General features: G+C 42.8%; 4 protein-coding genes across 4 annotated transcripts in view; 2 read left to right on the plus strand and 2 right to left on the minus strand.

Annotated features, from left to right (window-relative positions):
* The window catches only part of LOC109481394 (protein transport protein Sec24A-like), a 20274-nt gene extending 14899 nt beyond the window's left edge, over nt 1–5375 (minus strand). The window contains exons 1-5 of the mRNA XM_019783953.1: nt 5058–5375; nt 2421–3326; nt 1769–1855; nt 913–1008; nt 2–134 (exon numbers count right to left, since the gene is read on the minus strand). Of these exons, the coding sequence (XP_019639512.1) occupies nt 2–134; nt 913–1008; nt 1769–1855; nt 2421–3326; nt 5058–5160 (1325 nt within the window). The 5' untranslated portion in view covers nt 5161–5375. The remainder of the gene's footprint in view (nt 1; nt 135–912; nt 1009–1768; nt 1856–2420; nt 3327–5057) is intronic.
* Nucleotides 5376–6268: 893 nt separating this feature from the next.
* LOC109481382 (GTP-binding protein SAR1b-like) lies at nt 6269–11597 on the plus strand. The gene is made up of 6 exons (XM_019783934.1): nt 6269–6415; nt 9175–9250; nt 9686–9871; nt 10236–10339; nt 10793–10924; nt 11289–11597. The coding sequence occupies exons 2-6, from the start codon at nt 9208–9210 to the stop codon at nt 11400–11402; spliced, it is 579 nt and encodes a 192-aa protein (XP_019639493.1). The 5' UTR covers nt 6269–6415; nt 9175–9207; the 3' UTR covers nt 11403–11597.
* Nucleotides 11598–15077: 3480 nt separating this feature from the next.
* LOC109481384 (small COPII coat GTPase SAR1-like) lies at nt 15078–17939 on the plus strand. Its single transcript, XM_019783941.1, has 5 exons — nt 15078–15141; nt 15725–15910; nt 16275–16378; nt 16838–16969; nt 17596–17939. The coding sequence occupies exons 1-5, from the start codon at nt 15099–15101 to the stop codon at nt 17704–17706; spliced, it is 576 nt and encodes a 191-aa protein (XP_019639500.1). The 5' UTR covers nt 15078–15098; the 3' UTR covers nt 17707–17939.
* A 1246-nt stretch (nt 17940–19185) lies between these two features.
* Nucleotides 19186–21990, minus strand: LOC109481393 (protein transport protein Sec24C-like). The gene is made up of 2 exons (XM_019783952.1): nt 21859–21990; nt 19186–21599 (listed from the first exon to the last, which is right to left on the minus strand). Exons 1-2 carry the CDS (start codon nt 21973–21975, stop codon nt 21459–21461), a joined length of 258 nt encoding a protein of 85 aa, XP_019639511.1. The 5' UTR covers nt 21976–21990; the 3' UTR covers nt 19186–21458.
* Between the last annotated feature and the right edge of the window lie 2695 nt (nt 21991–24685).

Genomic DNA, 24685 nt, shown 5'->3' on the forward strand with positions numbered 1-24685 from the left:
CCGTAGGGTGCGTACCCCGTGGGTGGGGGCTGTGCACCGGGGGGTGGGGGGAAGCTCCCCTGGGTGGTGGAGATGGGAGCCATCGTGCCGCTCACCCTGATTGGCTCCTGTGCTGCTGACGAGGGGATTGATGGCTGAAAGGGAAAGTTGTAACGTGAGCCAACATGTCATGTATCAAATTACTCCTCATCACATCTTCTTGATACAGCCACAGTTACGGGGCTCGAACACTTTTCTGTTTCTCAAAAAAAATGCAAGTTGTCAGAAATTCTACATGGAATTTGGCAAAACCTTCTGCAAATTCCCAAGGCATCATTCCTACAGTACCTGCCCTATTACTGGTAGTCAGATGGTAATCAGCTCAATTGTGATTCCTAAAACTTCAGACTTGATTTTTCTCAACACGTTCTGCTTTGAAACGTTCTTGACCCGATTGGTTCAACAGCAATTCTACTTTCAGCAGGAAAATCTAAACATTTCAGAATACCATCAGACATGGCTTTTCTCAACTGCTACATCCTGTCCTAATACAGGAAAGTTTTACCGGTAGTCCTACATCGAACAGGAAACTTTCATCAGAAACTTACATCATGTGGGTACTGTCTCCTCCCTGCCTGACTGGGGGGGCCGCTGGTGGGAGGGCCCATGGGGGGACCAGGGGGGGCTGCAGGACAACACATAAAAAAAGCAGTCATTCCTTGACTTTAAGCAGCATTTGTTTTATAAAATCCTCCATATGTTTCTCTCCAAAATCCACACGTCTATTTCTACATATACTAATGTATGTACTAGTATGTATCTGTTTCCTAAAATGTCTTCCCAAAATGGGGTAATACAATGACTCAAACAAAATGAAATTCAGTGACACCCCTATGTGGATAATGGTTTGTCCCAGACTGTTCCATTCCTTACCGGGGAAGGAGGCCATGACTCCGCCGCCCTCGATGGCATCAAAGTTCTGTGTGGGGATGGGGGAGGGCGCCGTGGACGACCTTGCAGAGGGCGGACCTGGGAACGGTCAAGGTCAACAGGTTAAAGAAACATGTCTGCCAACTGTGGGTGGTGGGAATTTGAGACGTTCAGTTCCAATCCTTTTTACCTGCATATGTTGGTCTATTCACAACTCTTCGAAGCATATAATATACACATAAGCATTATTTTCTAAAAAGTTTCTTGCTGTGATCGACACAGCATGCTTTACTCTACATAATCTATCTGGGTTTTCTGTCAAGTGCACAGTTATTGTGACACTTTACTTCTACTGAGTCCTAAAGAGTAGTGACTGTCCAGAAATTCAACTTAATCTGTCTTTCCACTTCTATTCTATAGTGCTTCTACCACTAGTAAAAGCTTTTAAACCTTGTACACCACAGAATGCAGAACACCGAAGAGAGACAGAAAAGTACATTGAAGAATCCACCACCAGGTAGAAATGAGAAGTAGACAGGTATGGAGTAGAAGACATATTAGAAAATATACAGACACAGATACAGGGTGCAGAATGAAATGCCAGGGTGGTTCTACATTAGAATACAGTACTTCTCTACAGACAAAACATGAAAAACTCAGGACTAAATTCTTAAAAGTTGGCATACTATAGCTATATTCCTTTCTGAATTATCCCAAAATTATGACAAAGCCACTCTGAAATGTAGGTTAAAGTTTAGGATAAAGAAGGAAGTTAAGTCCAGCCAAAGAGAAGAAGAAAGGGATCACGAGATGACCTTGTCTAACCCACGCCTGACCCAGTCCCCTGCCCTGTACATACCTGAGGACCCGGGTGTGTCCCCGTGCCCCGTGGGTTGGTAGTAGGGGGTCAGGTGGGTGTACGCCTGGGTTAGCGGGGCTACTGTGGCTGCATGCAAGGCACAGGCACTTTTATAAGTTTACACATGCACTATAGCAACTAAACAAAGGCTTAAATCTTCTCTGTACTAAATTAGCTACTATCACATACAGATTCTGTGGCAAAAAGCTACCTTAGCCGGCATTAAGTAAGGTTAAACAAACATAAAAAAATATTATGCAGTTTCATCTCAATGCGTACTTCCTCTTTTCAGTAACACCAGTGTAGTAAAGAATCATATCTATATCTGTGCATGACAGTGTGAGCATGAAGTGGCTTGCTGAATCATAAACTTGTAGAAACTGGCAGATTGTGTTTAGATGAATAAATTATGACTTGTAACAGTATACTGATGCATTGGGATGGGACAGTGATCAGACATCCAAGACAGACATGATCCCAGCATGTTGGGAGACTAACAAGTTGACAAGTTGAAACGTTTGGTTATGACATTAATAAACATAACCAGATGTACACATACATACACTGAGATGGGCCCTCCTGGGTAAGTAAAACAAACAAACAAACAAACAAACAAACAAACAAACAGACAGCTACTGGATCCGTTTCTCACCTGTAGGGGGCCCAGGCTGCCTTGGACCAGTGGGTGGGGGGGCCAAACCTTGGGCCATTCCATACTGCTGTCCTGGAGGGGGAGGTCCAGCTGGCCTCTGCTGAGGGGTGTAGGTCTGTCCGGGTAGTGGAGGGGGAGGGACGCCACCCTGCCCTCCCCTGCTGGATGGTACAGTCTGGTGTGGCTGGCTGCTGTAGGATGTGGGTGGCGGGTGAGTCGATGTTGCATGAGGGGGGGCCTGGCTGGTGTAGGGCTGTCCCATGGAGCGGGGAGGTGCCATCGAAGATGGGGGTGGTCCAACCGATGAAGGGGGAGGGGCTACGGATATTGGGGGAGGCCCCATTGATGTCGGGGGAGGTGCCATTGAGGAGGGGGGTGCGGGCCTTGCAGCAGAAGGTGGCTGTCCCATGGATGACGGAGGAGGGGGCATACCCCCCTGTCTGCTGGAGTGTGGCATTCCGGGCTGGTATGCGGCACCATGGGGAGGTACCATTCCTGGCCTGGAGGCGGGGGGTTGTCCGTACGTCTGTCCGTTTGGCACCGGTCCACTCGGGGGTGGTCCTACGCCACCCCTACCCCCTGGGGGGGAGGAGTACTGTCCACTCGAGGGGGGTGGGGGCATCCCCCCTGCACTAGACTGTCCGTACGAACTCTGAATCTGATTAAAATTTCTCTGATTTAAGGGGGGTCCGGAGTTCTGTAACGCTGACGGAGGGGGTCCGACACCCCCCTGCGGGTTATACATGTTCGTGTACCCCCCGCTGGTCGGGAGAGGGGGTTTGCTGGAGGGGGGTCCTGCACCTTGGTAGGGTCCGGGTGCGTAGGGTTTGGTTCCGTACATGTGACCTGTGGGAGGGGGGCCTGCACCAGGGGGTGGGACCATCGGCTGACCTGGCATGGGGGGGCCTGGAGAGGGGGAACATAAAATAAGTCTTAGACACGTTGATGAAGGTTACACATGAAGGTAATAAGATACGCCAAAAAGCAGTTACTCAAGCAACTGGATATGGTTGGGGAAATTCTAAAATTATATCCAGTTTCATGACCGTTTCCAAAATCATATCCAGTTGCTTGAGTAACTGCTTTTTGGCATATGATAAGTCTTAGTTTGGACAGAAAAGTGCACTAAACTACCAATAAGTAATATTGATATCAAACTTGCAAAATTATATTCATAACCATTGTAAGAGTCAAGTACTACACAAACTCCAAATACTTGTTGTAAACCTAAGTCCTGTATATCCGTCACTGTTATAAACAGCTGTTTACAAATGTATTTCTATCAATGTAATTTTTTTTGTTGCTCATTCATACTATCATAGCACATACCTATGCTGGATACTCTTCTTTGGTTGCATAACGCTTGCCCTTACTGGCCTTAGCCATGGATTTGCAGTAACTTTATTGTAAGCTTTCCATACATATGCATATGATGCTAAAGTATCGTAAACACAATGAATGACTTCTATACCATACAACAAGACAAGTTTTGGTAGTCTACCCTTTAATCCAATGGTTCTTCTAGTTCTACAACATGAAAGAGCAGATTTCGAAACAACTCTGGACTCTGGGAGGAGACATATACCCCATCCCACCTGCCTTCTCTTGGGAGCTACAATAAACCAGACGCTCTCTACAGAAGTGTCAGTCATGCTAATCTGGGTGGGGTGGGGGGGGGGTCTCCTTTGTTCTCTTTGTCCATTTAATCTGATCTAAATCATTCAGGATTCACTTTTCTTCTCAGAGTGGACCAAAAATCACTGCAACTTACAACTATCATTCACTAAAGGAAAGAAATCAGAGACAATTCTTATACACACCGAACAAGAAGTGATCATTTACAACATACAAGTGATTATCAGAAAGTTATCAACAACTGACTGCTTTTGATGGCTGAGATACAAGTAGTTTCAGCATGTCAAAAGGCAACAACAACAAAGGAACTGTAACTGAAGCCATGTCCGACTTGGTTTCCACTTTCTGACTGTAGATTTGACAGACAAAACATGTGTATCTGACACGTCAGGGCTGAGTTCTAACTACTGACCCAAATAACACACACATGCCGAAATTCCTGCAGCTTAACTAACAAATAAATCACGCCTTATACAAACGGTACATCACAGGTAGCATCTCTACAGCTGTTCTGACACTACAGGTGTGAAAAGTACCTGTAATACACCTGGAACAACACCTGTGTACGTCATACACGTACGCACCTGTACATATGTCACCTAGTGCCCCCCACCCCACCTGAACTCTTGCAAAAAACGTCCTTGTCCTGTTTTACAGTTTACTCTCGTATTCAGACAAATTCTGACCGACCTTGTAGACATGTCACACATCTAGACGACATTTTAGTAGAAACAGATAATCAAAAGTGGGTAAAATTGAGGTACAAATGTGAGAATTGTTTAATAATGACTCATGTTTGTCACAGGTTCGATTTCGTCAGAGATAGAAGTCTGCGATAACGGATATGTAACGTTGGCGAACTTTTCTGACCAGTTTCTGCCGCGATTTGGCGCATTCAGGCATCGTCGCGGGCTGATTTAAGGATCTGCACACCAGCTTCTGTGAGAGGAATACAAAATCGTTGCCTTTAGATGTTAGAAACAAGCGCTCTGGCGCACAAACCTGGCACGGGTTTGCCCACGTTGGTACTGGGGCCATTTTGCAGCTGGGCTCCGGGCGTGGGCGGCGCAACTCCCGGACGGAAAGGCGCCTGCGGATCGGCCATGGCCGCTCTTACGGCCCTGCTTTCGTCAAAAACCCGCAGAACAGTTTTCCTGGCTCCTTCCGAGGCAAATAAGTCGGCGGTGCGATGTACCGTTTGTTATAAAATCCAGGGTTTTTATGGTTCCACCCTTGTACTTTTGGGGCTCGGGGAAACCCAAATATGCAAATTATCCGGAAGTACAACACTTGCGCCTGCGCACTTTGCTCCAGACGTTCAACGTGGCACTACCCACAATGCGCCTGACTTCCGCTTTCGTGTATTTTTAAACAGCAGACGATCAATATATTTTGTACACATGGAAAATCGTGAATAAAGAACACTTCAGGCGGCAAATGGAGGAACGACACGTATGGAAACGTGGAAACCAGCTTTGAGGTTATAGCTCATGGCGGGGTGCCACTGGATCGGGAGCGTTTGGGTGAAAAAAGAGGACTTCATATTCAGATGATAAAAAATTCCTACAACGTCCTTGGAATTTTTAAAACGTAAAAAGACACATCTTTGTCACTTTGCGAGTAAAAAACTAAACTATGTCATTCCGTGAAAGTGTTTGAGAGTAGTTCATATGAGAAGGGAGAGGGGAAGAAAAAAATCTGTCATTTTATCTATCCCTGAAAAAAGGAAACCAGGAAAGAAAAACATTATTTTTGAGCGTAAGAAAGAGGAACATTACTTTTGTATTGTGTACTAGATTTTTTACAGGCTGCATACCAAGTCCAATAAGCTAAAACAAAAGTTTTTATATTGCCAACAAAGTTTGTCATGTCTCTGTTGGGGTCAACGACCGCCAGAGCACAGGGTCAAAGGGCAGGAACACAACGTGGCAATCCCACAATCCATTGCGCGAGGCTGGGTGAAGAAACGGAAATCGGAATGGTATTGCTATCTGCGATCTGATTGGTCAACGGCAATTCCGCCTTGTACCTATTTTCAGAAGATTGGAAACTAATTCCTGGTATCTTTGCGTTTCAATTATACACAAAATTGCTACGTAGACCACAGATTTAGAGGAACTGAACACATAAAAGACAAATGCTATTTGAGGCAAAATTGTTGTTAAATCGTAGCAGTCTGGTTTGACCAATGACAGAGCGGCTTACATCGCAGAATGGTACTTGTGGCTGATGACGTAATACCGGGTGGACCTGGGGGCAGCCATTTTCGTCTTGGACGGAATGACATGACAAGGGAGGAAGTCTGAAGAATTCGTCTTACAAATCTGCTTTTGGGCAAGAAAAAGGACCAACATTTTAGGGTAAGAGGTGCGGAATCGGTTACTGGTCGTCAGGACACTGTTTAACACCTATTCGATCAGTGAAAGGACTCCGAATTCGAGGTAAACGTGTCAGGTCGAGGTGGATAAATTTTTGATACGTTGCAACTGGTTTTGAATAAGGAGATACGTAATTTCTTAGTCAGAGCCTTGGTTGGAGTCGGTCTAGTAAAATCATTGCGTCTTAAACCCAGGATAAGATGAATTGATTACGCATGACCTTGTTTCTCAGGGTTTGTTAGTTAGTACGTTAGTAATTTAGCTGTTTGGTGGAGTCCAAAATTTTATGGTCTGGTTTCGATGTATCCGAAAATCCTTCAAATCCAATATCAACTCAAGCTCCAAAACCTCTTCGGATTGTTTTTACCATCAAACTTAGAATTTAGATCAGAACCATTTATCTAAAAAAAAACTCATTCCCACTTGCTTGTCAATGTATCTTCTGCCTCTACAACTTTACAGAATAAAGAAAGACAGGCATATAAATTTTATACATTCAATATGTGATGTTCTTGTCATAGATATATAGATTGTATTATAAAGCAAAAGCATCATAGCTTACAAAATCTCCTTTTTCATTAATTATATCCATTTTTGTTGAAGTGTTAGTTGTAATGTCTTCAACCTTGACCTGAGTGTTATACAGTATGTACACTAACAGTAACAGGTAGTGTTACCTGGGCAAAGTACAGTTCTCACCTGTCAGGTGATTTCTGCCCAGGTGTGAACAGGTGTGTACAGTACACTCACCTGCCTTTGTCTCACAGGTGCTTATTAGCAGATTAGCTCTCCAGGTGTCTTGATGTGGATCAGAAAGTGTGTTGTAGGATAAACAAAACCACCAAAGTATAATATAATAGGGCCAATATAATAGGGCCAATCTGAATAGTTTGGGCATGACTAGGCGTCAGCATAACTGTGGAGACTTTGTGTTGCCACCTTCATTGTTTTTGTGTAGTTCTTATGAATGAGAAGGTCGGTAAAATGTGATTTTGTTGATTCGGAGAAATGAGTACTAACAGTTTGACTCTGTTTACATTTTGTAGAGCTCATTCTAAGAATTGATATTTAGAAAAGACCTAAGTAGTTGTAGTCAATAATTGCTGCAAAGTTGTTACAAGTTTGCAAGGAACTTTTTTGCCAGACTCTTTAAGATACTACTAGTAAGTAAAAAAAAAAACAGTTTATGATCAAGCAGCATATAAAATGAAGGCAAGCATATTACATCATGATGATATCACATCAGTATAAATATTTTATAAATTCTACTGTTTACATCCAACATCCCCCTGAATAATTACTGACTATTCCCTAACAAGGCGTGGCTAAGAGTCTCAACTGGAAACTTCTTGTTATTCCACTCAGGCCCAAACCACTTTCCACATTCCCAGCAGTGGTGTCAGGTTTCAAATGGAGCAGCAGAAAAACTAGTCAATTCTTCTGGAATTAAGTTATTTCTTGTATTAATTGGAAGAAAAGACGAAACTGTTCCCAATATGTTTTAAAGGCCTAAAGTAGATTATACTTACTTTACTTAAGTAAATTATATGTAGCATTAAACAACAACAAAAATTGACTTACATATTGCTCAGAAACTAACCCAGTATAACTCTTAATCATTCTGGCTTGCAGTAAAATCTCTCATGCTGACAGTTCAAAAGAAATCATAACATGTCAGGTGTATGTGCTACAACTTTCAACCACCTGAACGACGTCAAGGATTTTATTGTTGTTTCTGCCACAACTTTCATAGTTGGTACATAAAATTTTCCATCTGAGCCTAGTAGTGAGTAAGAACGCATTCTACAGAACTCTAACCTTTCAAACTTGTTATAATATACCGGTAAGATTGCAGTGCCCCAGTTTGTATAAGAACTGTCTGAACAAACAATTTGGTGCTTCTCACTGGCCCAGTTCTGACTACTCCAACAATAGAGCACACTGTATGTGCAGGGACTGGCCTAGTTCTTCTGATGAGCTTTGCAAACTTGGGTGAAAAAATTAAGGTCAGACTCACTCAAACTAAAAAAAGTCAAAGTAAGGAAAAAGAGACTTGCTTGTGTTGTGTTACATAATGGGGAGGGACATCCGGGTAATGCCTTGTTTTACACACAAGTTAGAACCTAATATTGTAGTATTTACATGTAGTAAAAACACTGAAGTCTGTTGTTATGACTCAGACAGTCAGACCCCAAGCCATTGTTACATGTACTGTCAACTGTTGTCAGAATTTCAAAGTAACAGAACAGTTACTCAAGCAACTATGGGTAGATTTTGAAAACAGTCAGGCATTTCATGTAACATCCACTATATATGCATGTATAGTAGTACCAATACATTTCCTCAGTGATTGAAAGATGCTGATGTCAGACTGTCAACCACATGTTGTCCTATTTTTGCCTGACATTCCAGTTCTTACATAAACCCCAGGTAAGGGTCTGTGTTGGTACAACATGTGATGAAGTGTAAATACTACAGATCTATGACTTTTGCCCCTATGAGAGGCAGTTTAGGGTGTCCACTGGACTGGTAGAACAACAACATTCAGAACTGTCAATCATTTGTGTCTTACTTTGGCCTGTTTTAAGGGCTGAGAGTACCCAGCTGCAACATGTAGGAAAACTTGTTGGCAAAGTGTTCAAAAAGTACATGTATTTCAGCCCATTTTATTTAAACTAAAAAGGTAGCAGTAGATTTTTGAGCTGAGATGTAAGCTTGTGCATTTTGTTGTTTTCCTACAGGTTTGCTGGTAGTGTACTTAGACAAACACAAACATGTTTCTGTGGGACTGGTTTGCTGGGATGCTGCACTATTTAGGTAAGTGTGTCACTGTGTGTTTGCCCATGTTTGTGTGATCGTGTATACGTATGTATGTATGTGTGTGTGTGTTTGTGTTTGCTTGTGTGTGTGTTTGTGTGTGGGGGGGGTTGGGGGGGTTGTGCATGTGTGTGTTGATGTTTGTCAACACAAAATGTATGTTTGCTTGTATTCCTGCTTGTCTTGTGGAATTACAGCGATAGTAAATTTTTGGCTATCCTACCAGTTACATTTTAAGAAAAGCAAAAAATGCCAGGGAAGCCAAACACAATGCATATATGTGCTATATTGAGAGTTTTCTTCACAGTCCCCCCCACCAAAGGTCTGCGGAAAAAGTCTGGAAAGCTTGTGTTCCTGGGCCTGGACAACGCGGGGAAGACAGACATTTGTGTGAACTATGTGTGTTTGTGTGTTAATGTGAGGTTTTCCTGGCAGGTCTGCGGAAAAAGTCTGGTAAGCTTGTGTTCTTGGGCCTGGACAACGCGGGGAAGACGACCTTGCTGCACATGCTGAAGGACGACAGAATGGCGCAGCACGTCCCCACGTTACACCCCACCTCCGAGGAGCTGGAGATGGGAGGCATGCGCTTCACCACCTTCGACCTCGGCGGACACGCACAGGGTAGGTAGCATTGTCAGGTTGTAGAGAAGTTGTAAAGAACAGAAGTTGTAGAGAAATTGTAGAGGAGTTGAAGAGAAGTTGTAGAGTAGTTGTAGAAAAGTTGTAGAGGAGCTGTAGAGGAGTTGTAGAAAAGTTGTAGAGGAGTTGTAGAAACGTTGTAGAGGAGTTGTAGAAAAGTTGTAGAGAAGTTGTAGGGAAATTGTAGCAGGAAGTCTAAGCAACCAAGCTGTACCAAGTAAGGTAGAGGAGTTGTAGAAAAGTTGTAGCTGTATCTAGAGTAGTTGGGCTTTTCGAAAAGCAGGAATTACAACCTACAAACTCGGCAATTTCCAGACTAACTGTTGGTTCTGTTGTGTTTCTGCAGCGCGGCGTGTGTGGAAAGATTACCTCCCAGCGATAAACGGAGTCGTGTTTCTGATCGACGCGGCCGACAGGTCCAGGTATAAGGAAGGCAAGGAGGAACTGGATGTGAGTTTAGCAGCCTTTCTTCCATCTACTTTAACTTGTACATATATACTTTGAACTGGTTGTAGTACTGATATGACAAGATAGTATGACATTGATCATCTTGTAAGAACGTGAGAAAAATGTAGAATTTCTGACTTTCATGAAATGTGGACAAGAACTCACCAAATTTAAGGTGGCAAGTATCTAATGGCCAGTTTACTGTATGTACATTAACATGTCAAAGCTGAAAAAAATGTTTATGTCAATTTATTTGAGTCATATAGTGTGTGTAGTTTTAATGACATTTCATAAGTAAGATTTGCTAGAAATAATTTGGGGTGAAATTTTTGGATGTGTACCAAAAGACTTTTAGACGATATGCATTGACTTTACTTGTCATTGGTGTATAGAAGGTTAAAAACAGTTACATGTATGTGTTTTCACTAACAACTTTATCTTTTCGTTTCCCCACAGAGTCTTCTAACAGATGAGCAGATTGCGAACGCGCCGGTTCTGATTCTGGGGAACAAGATCGACAAGCCGGGGGCAGCGAGCGAGGAGGAACTCAGGCAGTGGTTTGGCTTACACGGACAGACAACCGGAAAGGTGAGGAAAACGCAGGGTGGTTTTCTTGATCGTACAAGAAGGCTCATTGAGTTATTTGCATTGGTTCGATCCACTGGCATGCCCAATGTTGTGCCAATGAAAGGCACTTTCTAATTTTTATGCTTACGGAAGGAAAACATATTGCTTTTGCTCGGTTTCCTCTTCTTCTCCAAACCAAAATGTTCAATGACCTGAACCAGACAGTCTGTTACCATGGTAACTAGTGTTGGGTTACATTATGTTGCAAGTTTATGGCAGGAGGGAGTTAGACTCCTGTCACTGTATATATAAATGTGTTTTTTTTCTTGATATTTTTCTTAATTCTTTCCTTGACTGCTGAATGCTTTCTGTTTGTTGTTTTCAGGGCAATGTGCCGCTCCATGAATTGAACACACGGCCTGTGGAGTTGTTTATGTGCAGTGTACTGAAGAGGCAAGGTTACGGGGAGGGCTTCCGCTGGCTGGCACAGTACATCTAGTCCGCGCGCCCACACAACTCATGTGACTCCAGGACAAGGGTCAGGAGCAAGTCGGTGGAACGTACTGCACCTGCGCAAAACTCTGGTTTTCTTTTCACGGTTTTAGTTGGATGTTTGGTCAACGTTGCATCAGAATTGATGATATCTTTTCCAACACAACATTTGGAAACTACAGACAGGATGTTAACCTTGTATGCAAGAATACAACCTTATATGAGACGTTCTGCTGAAGTGCTATCAACAATACATTATGGGTTTCGTGCAGTTGCAGTACGTTCTGCCGATGTGCTAGGGTCAGGCCAGGTCACTGCTTTCTGCTTCCTGCTCCCTTATTTTTAACCCTTGCCCTGCCGAGGGGTGCTTTCATGCACCATATTTGTATGGTTACAGCTCAAGTCGGCAGGGTTAGGGTTAAAAGGTGACTTTATTTTAGTTTTCATCTGTTGTCATGATCGATCGTGGAGCAGTCCATTTCTAAAGAAGGGGTGGTCAGGAAACAGGAAGCAGTGTCGGGAGGAAGATGTTTGGGGATCGTCTCGTGATATGTATGTTCCCAGTGCTGTAGTGTGGGCAAACAATCAGATTTTTGTTCTGAGTCAATGCAGATATGATGAGACGATCCCTAAGGATCGAAATAGTAACATTTCTTCTCTGAAAAAAAATGTATGCAAATAAGTGTTTCCCCAAGTGGCCCCAAACTGGTGACAGTTCTGTTGGCCAGGTTTTTTCATAATCCAGGCACCCAGAATTTATAGAAATGAATTCACAAAAGAAAAAAAGAAGAAATTGGAGAGACCTGGCCAGGAGGACTGTCACCATGTGTTCTAAACCTTCTGTCTTTTGTAAGCTGGGTTGTCTAATTTTTCTTCACCCCCCTCCCCCATAACTACTATAGAGTTAACATCAGTATACTGTAACTCTGAGGCTGAACATTATGGAATATGCGAACTTTTTGATATGGGAACTTGCGACCATAAATATTGATAGTCTGTCAGTTTCAATTTGTGTTACTAGCTTCACGATTTCATATCAAATGTACAAAAAATATCTGTATCAACATTTGTATGATATGCTTAATTGCTTATCGTGGAATGTGTAACACTAACACGTATTATCTGTAAGCAATTTGAACAAACCATGGTAACTACAGTTTGAATACTAGGAACTGTATGGACACATATTGTCACATGTGGTTGTGGTAGGATCAGTGTGATCCAAAACCCCTAATCTCCAAGCAGGTCATACGGTGGCAAGACAGTATCCATTGGCCAGAGGAGTGTCCATCAGCCACAATACGTTCTTGCCACCCTATGATCTGCTTGGAGATTAACAACCCCAACAGTATGTTTCCAACCAATTTCTCCCTCTCCCAGCTTACTTTAGACAGAAGGTATTGTGTCCCATTGGCCTATGTTCCAGAGTTGCAATTTTTGTACTAGTGCGTGACCAGCGTTTCGATAACCCCCATCCATAGCCCTAACCGACGTAGCAGCCTAGATCCAGGGTAGGTCTATATTTTGTGGTTATGTAAAAAGGAACAAATTGTTAGACTATGATTCAAGCATCTTATTGTGAAGAGCAACGATTGGTTAAAGTCATTATTGTTATAATAATTAACCCTCAGGTTTTTTTCCTTTAATCTAATTCATTTACGTAGAAATCGCAAAAAGGTGGATGACCTTCTTTATGAACCAAAAAAAAAGCGTTGGAAAGTATATTTCCACAAGGCCTGTGAAAAAAAGTAATAAAAAAAATCGTCAAACTTTCTTTTACCTTGAAGTTTTCCTACTAGTTTTCATTTTCTGTACTAGCTGGTGGGAAACAAGTCTCTATGTTTTACTGTAGTTTGAATAGCAGGTCACATGAATTTTGACCAATCAGCTGCAAGTCTGTAAGGTTACCATGGTAACTGGAGCATGATTGGCACACAGTGTAGCCACTCGACGGTGACGGGAAGAATTCCATCTTTTTGTAAACTGGAGTCGTCGTTAGGTTTTGATTTGATTAACAATCACATTTCATATTAGGAAAATAGAATGTCATAATTCAAATCTGTGGGTACATTTTTTTTTATTCTGCTGACTACAATCAGAGTAATCTAGCCATATGACTTAATAATGATGATGATGTGCCTATTTCTAGTACTGTTATGAATCAGAAAGTTCTTTACAACAGTTTCCTTTTTAATTTACGACGTGATTTAATTAAGTAGGCTGTAAGAGAGAAAATTAAGCTTATACCATATATGGTTATGATTGTAAATACAGGCAGCCGCCATGCCCCTGACAGGTCACCTAAGGAAACCCCGTCGGCCGCAAAGCCTGATGGGTAACAGCAGCCCATGTCCTTATATGGATTGTTGACATTTTCTTGCATTCTAGTATTTATTGTTGTTTAAATACTTTAATCATTGTAGAGATCACCAGTGCAAATATAGCATTTTTTTGTCAGTTGTTGACAATAGACGGCGTTTTTTTGGGGCGGTCGAAATGTACCAGAATTCGCTCGGTTCGTTTTGGAACTCCGAGAACGCCGTGAGATTGTTTCGCTTCTTCTTCTTCACAGAAAAGAATAAAACCATCAGTGGCATGGAACTCACTCAAGAGTCATGACTCAATCCTGACTGTTGTTCAACTAAAGTTAGCCTCCTCCACAGTCTTTTGAGGTGGCAGCATTAATTTTTCTTGGGGAGCGATACAAGTTGTGGCGTGGAGGGAGTTTGGGTGGCGATAAACTCCCTCCACGGCAAAACTCCCACAGAATAACTCGTGTTGCTCCCCCAAAAATATTTAATGCTGCCTAAAAACTTAAGTCACATTCGCTGTGCTGAATGCATGTGGAGGGATTTTCAAGGCTCAGGCTACTGACCCTGCATGGGAGCCAGACTAGTACCAGGCCGTTAACCATTTTCCTTCGGCAGCCAAGAGCCCTTCACCCGCTTATCTAAATTACCGCTGTGGGGTAGTTTGGCCAAGTCATGGAGTGAAAGTCAAATGATTTGATAGCAGTAAGTATAAGGTACAGAAAATCAATATAACTTCCACATAAACTTAGGATAATGTTGCTCAAATACTAACTAGACTAACACCCATAGGGCCCATAGTACGTACCTTACCTTAATGTTTTATATAGGAAGAATGTAAGAAAATGAAATGTGGACTACCTTGATGCAAGGACTTGCTTGATACTGCACAGGGGTAGGAACCAAGCTGTAAAACAATTCCTCAGAACATTTCACTGGCAAACCAACAGAGCTGCCAGCATAATTCTGATGTGTTGGAGGAAACTCTGTCATTACACACTTTGGCAACTCTTCAAGCTGTGATTGGCTGCCTGTCCACCAATCAGCATGGAGGGTTCCAAATTTGAATAGGGAACTCCCCTGATGATGTCATCGTGACACATCATTACCAGGTATGCTGTCCCTTCCACATCACCTGTAATAACCCCTACTTTACAATGGAATTGCCCTGACTTCATACATATTTGTAAGGCATTGGATCAGTCCACTCATAAAAATAGGGGTGTTTTGACAAAACCGGTGGAAACGTATATTTTGGGGAATGGTAAGTTAAGGTGTATGTGGCACACAGACATTGGATTTTGTCTTAAGATAAGACAAGAAGTGGCCAGATAAAGCCTTAAGAATTCACACTTGGAGCTGCTTGAAGTTTTTCTGCTGAAGAAGTTTTTACCATGTTCCTGTGGGACTGGCTGGCTGCTGCCCTCAGCTATCTGGGTAAGTTTGCTGGTTGTATTTAGCATTTTCAGCCTTAAAAAATATTTTTGTGTTTAGAAACTTCAAATGTAACATATAGCTGTCTAGTTTAACAGAGTAGCTGTTTTTCAATTTTATAGACTGAAGTAAACAAATGACTATTGCAGACAACAGATAGTTGTGCTCATGTGTGATGATTATATAATCCTAGTTGCTTGATCAGTCTTGATTCTTTTTCTGTGTCTTCTTTCTTAAACTGCATCTATTGTTTGTGTGCACCTCTTGTAGAGGTAGGGCTTATTCATGAATAGTATCAAGATGAGTGTTAGGTTCTAATGCTGTTACATGTAGATTGTAATTATGAACTGGTCTTTTGGGGGCTTCATACTTTAATTGTGTTGCCTCCTGAGTCAGGTTAATGGGTCGGACTGCTCTACTTCTATCATGGGGGGGGGGGGGGTTCATAACAAGACTGCTCTACTTCTATAGGAAAGGGGGGATTTTGTGTGGTAGTGGACAAATGGCTCACAATGGGTTAATAACATGTAGGAAAATGTGAAGAATGTTGGAGTGAGAAAAACCAATGAACTGCGTTATTTCGCAGGCCTGTACCATAAGAAAGGAAAGCTGGTGTTCCTGGGACTGGACAACGCCGGGAAGACGTCTCTGCTCAACCGGCTAAAGTTCGGTACCATGGCAACGCCACGCCCCACCGGACAGCCTCACTGTGAGGAGCTGAACATCGCCGACATGACCTTCAGGACCCACGACCTTGGGGGGCACAAACAAGGTCAAACCAGCTGTCATGTCTGCCATTTTGTAGGACAAACAACATCATATAGTAGATCTTATACTAATACATCCTCTGATGATGTTTATGAAGAACATGGAACTATTGACTGAGCTATATACAATGTATATCAGGCTATATAAAAACTGCTTGGTTATTAGAAAAGATACCAAAAACCTGAAATTAACCCTACCCAATTGTAATTTTGAATAGGGACTTACAACTTACTACATTTATGATCTAGTAATAAAAGCCCTTATGTTTTATAATTTCAATCTGTTTTGTAGTTATCTTACAAAAGCTGCAGTACTTACATTAGTTGAGTCACTTAAGTTAAATTCTATATCTTAACTTTCCCTTCCAGCCCGTCGTGTGTGGAGAGAGTACCTCCCAGCCGTGGACGCCATAGTTTTCATCATCGATGTTACTGACTCACACAGGTTCCAGGAGGCACACAAGGAACTGCAGGTAAGTTACATGTAGTACATGTACATAATGTACAATCTATTTCAATAACTAGTACTGATAAATAACACTAAATTGTATTCAAAATTCTATTCCAGTTAAGGGGTGGTAGAGGTGATGTGGAAGGGACAGCATACCTGGTAATGATGTGTCACGATGACATCATCAGGGGAGTTCCCTATTCAAATTTGGTCCCCTCCATGCTGATTGGTTGACAGACAGCCAATTGTGTTCAACACTAGTCAATATGTACTGATCCATTGCCAATACAAATATCGTATGTATCATATCAGGGCAATTCCATTCTATAGTAGGGGTCTTTACAAGCAATATTACGTTTTGGTTTGACAGTTATACTGAGCTGCTTTACCAGACTTATAAGCTCTACTTATAACTTCTTAAGCCAAATATGGAGTGATGACCTGCCTAGACTGTGACCTTGACCTTTGCCCTTTGCCCCAGGGTCTGCTGAAGGACGAGCTGACCTCCGCGACCCCGCTGCTGATCCTGGGGAACAAGATTGACGACCCGCGGGCGGCCGGGGAGTTCCAGCTCCGCACCGCGTTCGGACTGCACGGACTCACCACCGGCAAGGTTGGTCCTGTTGAACAAGCAAAATAAGCAAAATCCCAAACAACACTGCATGCATTTTTTAGCAATGAAAAAATGCAATCTAAAAATGATACAGGGAATATTACCTATAACAGTTGTTTAATAGCACGCATTGTACATTTCTACTGTGTAAATCTTCTGAACAAGATGAGTTCCAACTCCACCGGGTGTTCGGACTGCACGGCCTCACCACAGGCAAGGTTGGTCTGTTTCGCATAACCGGTAAACCACCTTTAGGCGTAACACACCAGTTTTGTACATGTGCGTACAAGCTGCGTAAGACCAGACCGTAAGGTTTGAGCCACTCACACTGGGAAAGAAAGATCCCCTACTCTTTTCAATGTGTTGTTAAGGATCTTTAACATGCGTGGGGTGTGGCTCTCCCCAAACACGGGACCTCCATTTAACGTCATATCCGAGGGACGTCCCTAACTGAAACTAGGTACTCATTTGCACCTGAGTGAAGTGAGGAAAGTCATTTTAAGTGCCTTTCCCAAGGGCACAAAATTGTTGATAAGGCAGGATTCGAACCCGGGACCTCTTGGCAATCACTCTACCATTATCCCACATGACCCCACTAACTCTATACTACTTCTCTTACCCTTTAGGAACCCAGGACCCTCCCATCAGGCCAACGGGCTGTGGAACTCTTCATGTGCAGCGTTAAGGAGAAGCAGGGGTACGGGGAGGCCTTCCGCTGGCTGGCACAGCACTTCTGAGCAGGGGGGGGGGCATTCACAGCACGGAACAGCCAACATTCTGAGATTTTATTACAAGTATGAGAAAAATGGACTTGAAAGAGTCAAAGGTAAAAGGTCAAGATAGTTAAATAACTGAAAGTAAGACCTGTCATCCAGTAAATTCAAGACTCTTGTTGGGTACATATTGATGAAAATCGACCATTTAAAAATGACAATCCTCAGTCGAAATGTTGGGATGCAAAACAATTTAGTAAAATTTGTTGACAAGAAGCCACTGCATATTGTTTGATCTGCTAAGTTTGATGGATAACCAGGGACAGTCAATTGTCTTGGGCAAAAAAACTTCCCAGGAAGAGTTACAAACAACAAACTTTCCACTGCACATACATGTAGCAGAGGCTAGTGAGAACAATGTTGACGAATGTCAATGAGTGAACAAAAATGGCAGCAGGAATCAGTTTTATTGTCTTTATTATGAAACATGACCAGTGACAATGGTTAAGATTCTTTCTCTGGAACAAAAAAGGATAAACTTGCAGAATCTAAACAGGCTCCAGGTAAGAAATACCTGGAACTTATAAACAACCAGCCTCATTATTTCATGGAATACAGTATTGGTATCTTACAATGCAGAAATGTAAGAAATAAATTAGCAAAGTTGACAGCCATCAATCATAAAATTTGGAACAAAACATACCAGTAGTTGTTGTAACTATAAGTAAGATGGAAACATTTTCTTTGAATTCCCATAAAGTTTATGCCAGTGCGTTATTGAATTATATGCATGAAATTTTACATGGAACAGGTACACATTTTACACATTGTACATGTACATAGTAGTTTCTATCTGTATAACAGATTACAATGTTGGGCAAATTGAATTATTCGTTGCAACTCTGTTCTCTCAATAAAATATGGTGACCCCATTCTCTCTTGTTTCTTTTCATATAAATCATGATACTGGGTAATTTGAAAGAAGGAACAAGATGTACATGTGTAGTTATGATGGAAGAATTTTACATGATCGTCTTCCCCAAAGTGTTCCCATGCCAGAAAATTGATGAATTTTTGAAATTGAATTGAGCATTGTGACATTTTTCTTGTTCACACTTTTGAATAGTATTCTGCAGACATTGCCTAGATTTGAGAAGAATGCAGTTTATTTCAAAGCTTTTTCGCAACATAAAAGTAAATTTAAGGGATGACATAAGCTTGTTTAGGATACAGAAAAACCATAGAAGTCACAATTGATTGCATAATTTATTCCTCAGCATTTGAGTTCAAAAACATTTTGAGTTCCCATCTGCAAGTGTGTATTGTACACAAGGCATAGCCTCTACCAGGCTTCGGGAGGCGGCTGAGAGATTAGAAATAAGCCAAATAGAGAGATAACATGCCAGGGGAGTGGCAAACTGTTCTCTCCAGACGACCAAAGTCCCCTGGCATGTTATCTCTCTATTTGGCCGATTTCTACTCTTTCCAGCCGCCTCCCGAAGCCTGGTAGAGGCTACACAAGGTAAAGCTATTAATATAATACAGTTTACACATTGTTAGGTTATACTTAACATTATGAACAATTCTCAGAAACATAACTAAAGTGCCAAATCAGCACAGATGCTTAACTCTAAATTATTGGCAGATTGTATTTACACATGACGACCTACCCAGCATGCTTTGCTGGCTTCCCATAATGCCTTTGTGTGGACAAACATTGTCCAAGCAAAAAAGAAAAAAAAAACATTGAAAATAACTGGACTTAATTATTTGAAATAATTATGACAAAATTTTTCCCATTTCATGCATGGCAACTGTGAGACAAGGCCATTCCAAAACAATTTGTTGGTTCTGGGATCTTCTGATTCAAGCCTGTTTTCATCATTATCTTTTTTTTGTCTAAAAACCAGCAAATAAAATGGTTTGGCCTTAGTCAAATACCTACAGGAGACAGCTGTCTACAATATAACATTTCTTTCCACATAAGGGCATCTTAACAACATATTGTACAGCATTCTACTAAATAGTTGGATTAAGGGTAAGAAGAAAACTCAAGGTGTGTGAGGCTTAGAGAGGGAGAAAGGAGAGGCACAACAGGAGGAAAAAGTCTGATCAAGTTTTATTTCGCTCAAGTTTAAATGAAATAAATTCCAACTGATACTAAATTGCATGTCATAAGATTGTACCACAACTGATTCTCTACAACTCTGTTTTCTGTGAAAGCCCACAGAAGCATAGAAGACCCATAAAGGCCACATCAATTTGTTTCCTTGGTTCTCTTTCATTTAAAAAGATGAACAAGAAAACAAAGCTGGGAGAAAAACGTTACCCTGATTATATTCTCACTCCCTGTGTGAGCCAAGGTACAGGCTTTCCCCTCAGGCTGTTTTCATGTACATTGAATGCTGACCTTCTGCAGTTTAGGATTGAGAACCAATGAAATAATTAAGTGTAGCTTGAAGCAGTGAAGGACTAGCCTGGAGTCCAGCCTTGTTAGCTTTGGTCAGCTCCCCAAGATCTGCTATCTCGCCATTACTAGTTCATTACGTGGGCCTGCTGGAATTGTTTAAATGGTAATGGCACCCAGTCTTGTTGGCGGGGAGCGGCTCTTGGGGAGCGGACCAAAGCTAACCAGGCTGGACTCCAGGCTAGTAAAGGACTTGTAAGTTGTAGTGTCCACATGTCAGTTATTTTTGAGGGAAAGGGCCCAAACATGACGTTGTACTGCTAGCTGGCTTACAGAATGTACAGAAAATATCAAATATTGTAATATCATGGTAAAATATCAATAATTATCTTGTACCTAAGTTAAAGTATGGACAGAAGCAGAACTGGCATTTAATAATGTTGAAGTAGTTTAAACAATAGTCGAAGTTAATATTACATGTTCAATTGTATACAGACAGTCAAAATGGAGCATTTATTGTTATTTCCAATGTAAAATATGCGTAGAATTTCAGTTTACATTTTTACTTTATTGTCACTTTCAACACTTTTCTTACAGAGGCAACTTTTTCCCCTAAAACCGCATCATTTGACATTTGGTGCCTCTGTCTTGTCTATAGGAGCAGGCCTTGCTACATCTGACCATGTCAGCTTGTAGAATTGATACATTTGTAGCCATTTACAAGTTTCAACACACTTGTGTTGGACACATATTTGGCAACACGCAATTGTGTCAAAATGATCTGTACAGGATACATTTCAAGTTTCCTGGGTCTAGTTTTAAAAGTAGGCCACATTAACTCAACTTTATGGTTGCCGTAGCACATACTGGTACATGTATATTGCATATTGTATTTTTGCCTGAATATTTATTGTATTTGCCCAAAATCCAACCCCCTCCCCCAAAATTGCTCCTTTCATATGAAGGAAGACACTGACTGCTGATAGCCCAAAGACAACTTACCATAAGTAAAGAACTAACAGTGACCAGGTAATTTGAAAAACCCTCTGTAACACTTTGTGGCAATTTCCAACAAGTAGACTCAAAATCTAACTCTACTACTGGATAAATTATGGACAATAATTTCCAGAAGAAGAGTGGTGGATCTCACTCGAAACGTCCAGAAATTATCCTCCGTAATAGTAGAGTTCGAATTTCCAATGAGTATGTTAGTTTACCTTGATGTCTAACCTTCATCAACGCAACATGTTGCCTGTTATGTCAAAGCTCTGTTCTGCTATTCTCCAAGTTGACATGGTCAGATGCAGGCAGGGAGACTTTAAGATGAAGAAATGTACACAAAGTCTTAAGATCAGTCTTAAGTCGGGCCTCAGCTGAGGAGGTTTCTGATCTCCTTGTGCATGTGGCAGAGGAAGTCCACGTACGATGCCCCCCCATACAGACCCTTGTCCTCCACCAGGAAGTGCTGGAACCACGGCTCCAACTTGTCTCGCTGTCTCACGATCGTCAGCTGGGGAAAAAACAAACAAACAAATAAACAAACATCACAAAACTGTCAGCTACAAACTTGTCCTGCTGTCTTATGATCCTCAACTGAGCAAAAAAACAAATGTCAAGCCGTCTCCTGACCTTCATTAAGGTCATGCCCTCTGTTGACCTTCACGAAGGTCATGCCCTCTTCTGACCTTCACCAAGGTCATGCCCCCTACGGACCTTCACCAAGGTCATGCCCTCTACTGACCTTCACCAAGGTCGTGACCTCTACTGACCTTCATAAACCTGCTCCTCTGACTGCGGATGTGTTGCACCAGGTTCCGCACACGAGCAGACAGGGGGTTGTCCAGACTCAGCAGGGTGCCCTGGGGACAACAAGGAGGGAAATTCATAAACAAACTGACAAACAAACATGTCAAATTTTCCTTGATATAAAATTCAAGTAAAGTTTCTATTTAAGTTATTGTACTAAATTCTAAACTGGGTGCACAAAAAATGTTTTGAGTTCACCATAAAATACTTGTCATGACAAACAAAAGGTCACAAAGTAGAATTGTCCCTCACAGCTCCCCTTCGTGCTATCACTGGCCAAATACCTGATTAATGTGCAGTTTTCCTTAATTTGCATATACTACGCCAAGAGTCAAAGTTCAAAGGTTACCCCTATCCCATAATGCCCTAGTCCTCATTCTTTTCCTTGGCGCGCCATATTGGAAATACGTCGAGAGTTGTACTCAGCTTTTCATCAAGCTTGATTCCGTTTTTTCGCGTCGTTGTCAACCCTTATACAACCGGGATGTCTTCCAAGAAAGTCAAGACACCGTCGCAGGATGTGAGGGAGATTCGGACCTCCCAAAAGCCCGCTAAAACCGCGAAAGAGAGTCACGCGGAGGAGAGAAAGTCAGCGGACCCCGCGCTTTCTCCCTCCCATGGGGACGCTGGTATGCCGACGGACACCTCGCAAAACCAGGTCCCTCTCGGCCAAAATCGCGTACAAAATGCCGATTTTGCCGGGCAAGCGGGCGGCTCCGGCTCGTGCTCGGCTCCGGTCGATACGAGTCGTGGGGACGGGTCGGCTGCCCGCCGGGCAGGCGACTCCAGCGTGACGCACATGGAAAGGGAGCCCGCCCAAGGCGGCTTCCCGCGCGGCGGACCACATGTGGCAGCCGCCGCGGCTTACGGACCCAACCCGTGGTTCAACTTCATGCCGCCTCCACCTTCCCCGCTTGGATATGGCTTCCCAGCGCCACCGGCTCAGACACAATTCTAATCGACCAGGAGGTGGAAAAACTCCTCTCAAAAGGAGCTATCCAGAGAGCCTTACCCACAACAGGTCAGTTCATCTCTTCAATTTTTCTTGTCCCCAAAAAATGCGGAGAACTTCGCCCAGTTATCAACCTCAAGTACTTGAACAATTTCATTGTCAAGAAACATTGCAAATTGGAAACATTCCAAAAGGTCTTGGATCTCCTCCAACCGGGGGATTATATGACAAATCTAGATTTGAAGGATGCCTACTTCACCGTACCCATATTCCACAATCACAGGAAATACCTACGGTTCATATGGAAAGACAGTCTTTACGAGTTTGCAGTCCTTCCCTTCGGTTTGTCCTCGGCCCCCAGGGTCTTTACCAAGATTCTCAAGCCAATTGCGGCTCAGCTACGAGCCCTCGGAGTCCGGCTAGTAATATATTTGGACGATATATTGATAATGGCACAAAATGCAGATCTATGCAGAGAGCACACGGCTCTGACCCGGTCCTTCTTAGAGAACCTGGGGTTTGTAGTCAACTTGGAGAAGTCGCAGTTAACACCATCCCAAACAAGGGAGTTCCTAGGGTTCACTATTTGCTCAGTGAAGATGGAAGTCCTCCTGCCGGACCAGAAAGTACTGAAGATAGTGGATCGATGTCAAAACCTACTATCGAAGGGAAAAGCCTCCCTTCAAGAACTAGCGAGCCTAGTAGGGTTGTTGTCTTCAACCAGCCAAGCGGTGCCACTGGCACCCCTACACTACCGTTACCTACAGAAAGATCTACGTCTCGGTCTCAAGAAGTCGGGACACTACAGCAGTGTGATTCGTCTTTCTCCGATGGCACGACAGGATCTGTGTTGGTGGCCGAAATCGCTAACAAACTCGAACGGGGCTCAACTGAGACCACAAACAGTCCTGGAAGTACAAAGCGATGCCTCCCTCCAGGGATGGGGAGGATTCTCCCAAGAAAAAAAGGCGGGGGGGCGATGGTCAAGCCTGGAGAAGGCCGACCACATCAATGTCCTAGAACTGAAAGCAGCCTTCCTTTCCCTTCAGTCCTTTGCCCAAAATGTTCCAAGAGGACTGGTAAAAATGAAGCTGGACAACACCACAGCTGTGGCGTATATCAATCGGAAAGGAGGCACCAAATCAGTTCAGTTGATGAAGCTCAGTCTAGAAATGTGGAACTGGGCTCTACAAAGGGGACTAATGCTGACAGCATCCCACGTGGAAGGGGCAAAAAATCAAATAGCAGACACGTTGTCACGGGTCTTCAACGACAGGACAGAATGGCAACTGAATCCAGAAGTTTTCAGAAATCTGTCAGAGTTCATGCCTGGAGTGACGATAGACCTGTTCGCCTCCAGACTAAACGCTCAACTTCCACGTTATGTAGCGTGGATGTCGGATCCAGCAGCAGTAGCAGTGGATGCCTTCACCATAGACTGGGGACAGGAAATAGCTTACGCTTATCCCCCCACAGTACTGATCCCACGAATCCTGAACAAGGTGGTACAGGATCAGGCCACAATGTTCCTCCTAGCCCCAGTGTGGCAGACTCAAGTGTGGTACCCGCTAATGCTGGAACTATTGTTTGCACCACCAGTGCTACTTCCCAGATCAGAGGATCTGATCAAGTTACCACACAACGGACAAACACATCCGTTGCTGCCAGAAATGAGACTGGCTTTGTGGCCTCTGTGCGGCACAACCTCCAAGGTGCAGGCATTTCGCCTGGGCCTGCAGACCTCATGTTGTCCTCATGGAGGAAAGGTCTAAGAAACAGTACAAGGGTGCCTGGCATCGGTAGGGTTCTGTGGTGCAATTCACGGAACCAAGAATCCC

Source organism: Branchiostoma belcheri, unplaced genomic scaffold, assembly GCF_001625305.1.
Source record: "Branchiostoma belcheri isolate BF01 breed outbred unplaced genomic scaffold, Haploidv18h27 scaffold55, whole genome shotgun sequence".
NCBI classification, from domain to species: domain Eukaryota; kingdom Metazoa; phylum Chordata; class Leptocardii; order Amphioxiformes; family Branchiostomatidae; genus Branchiostoma; species Branchiostoma belcheri.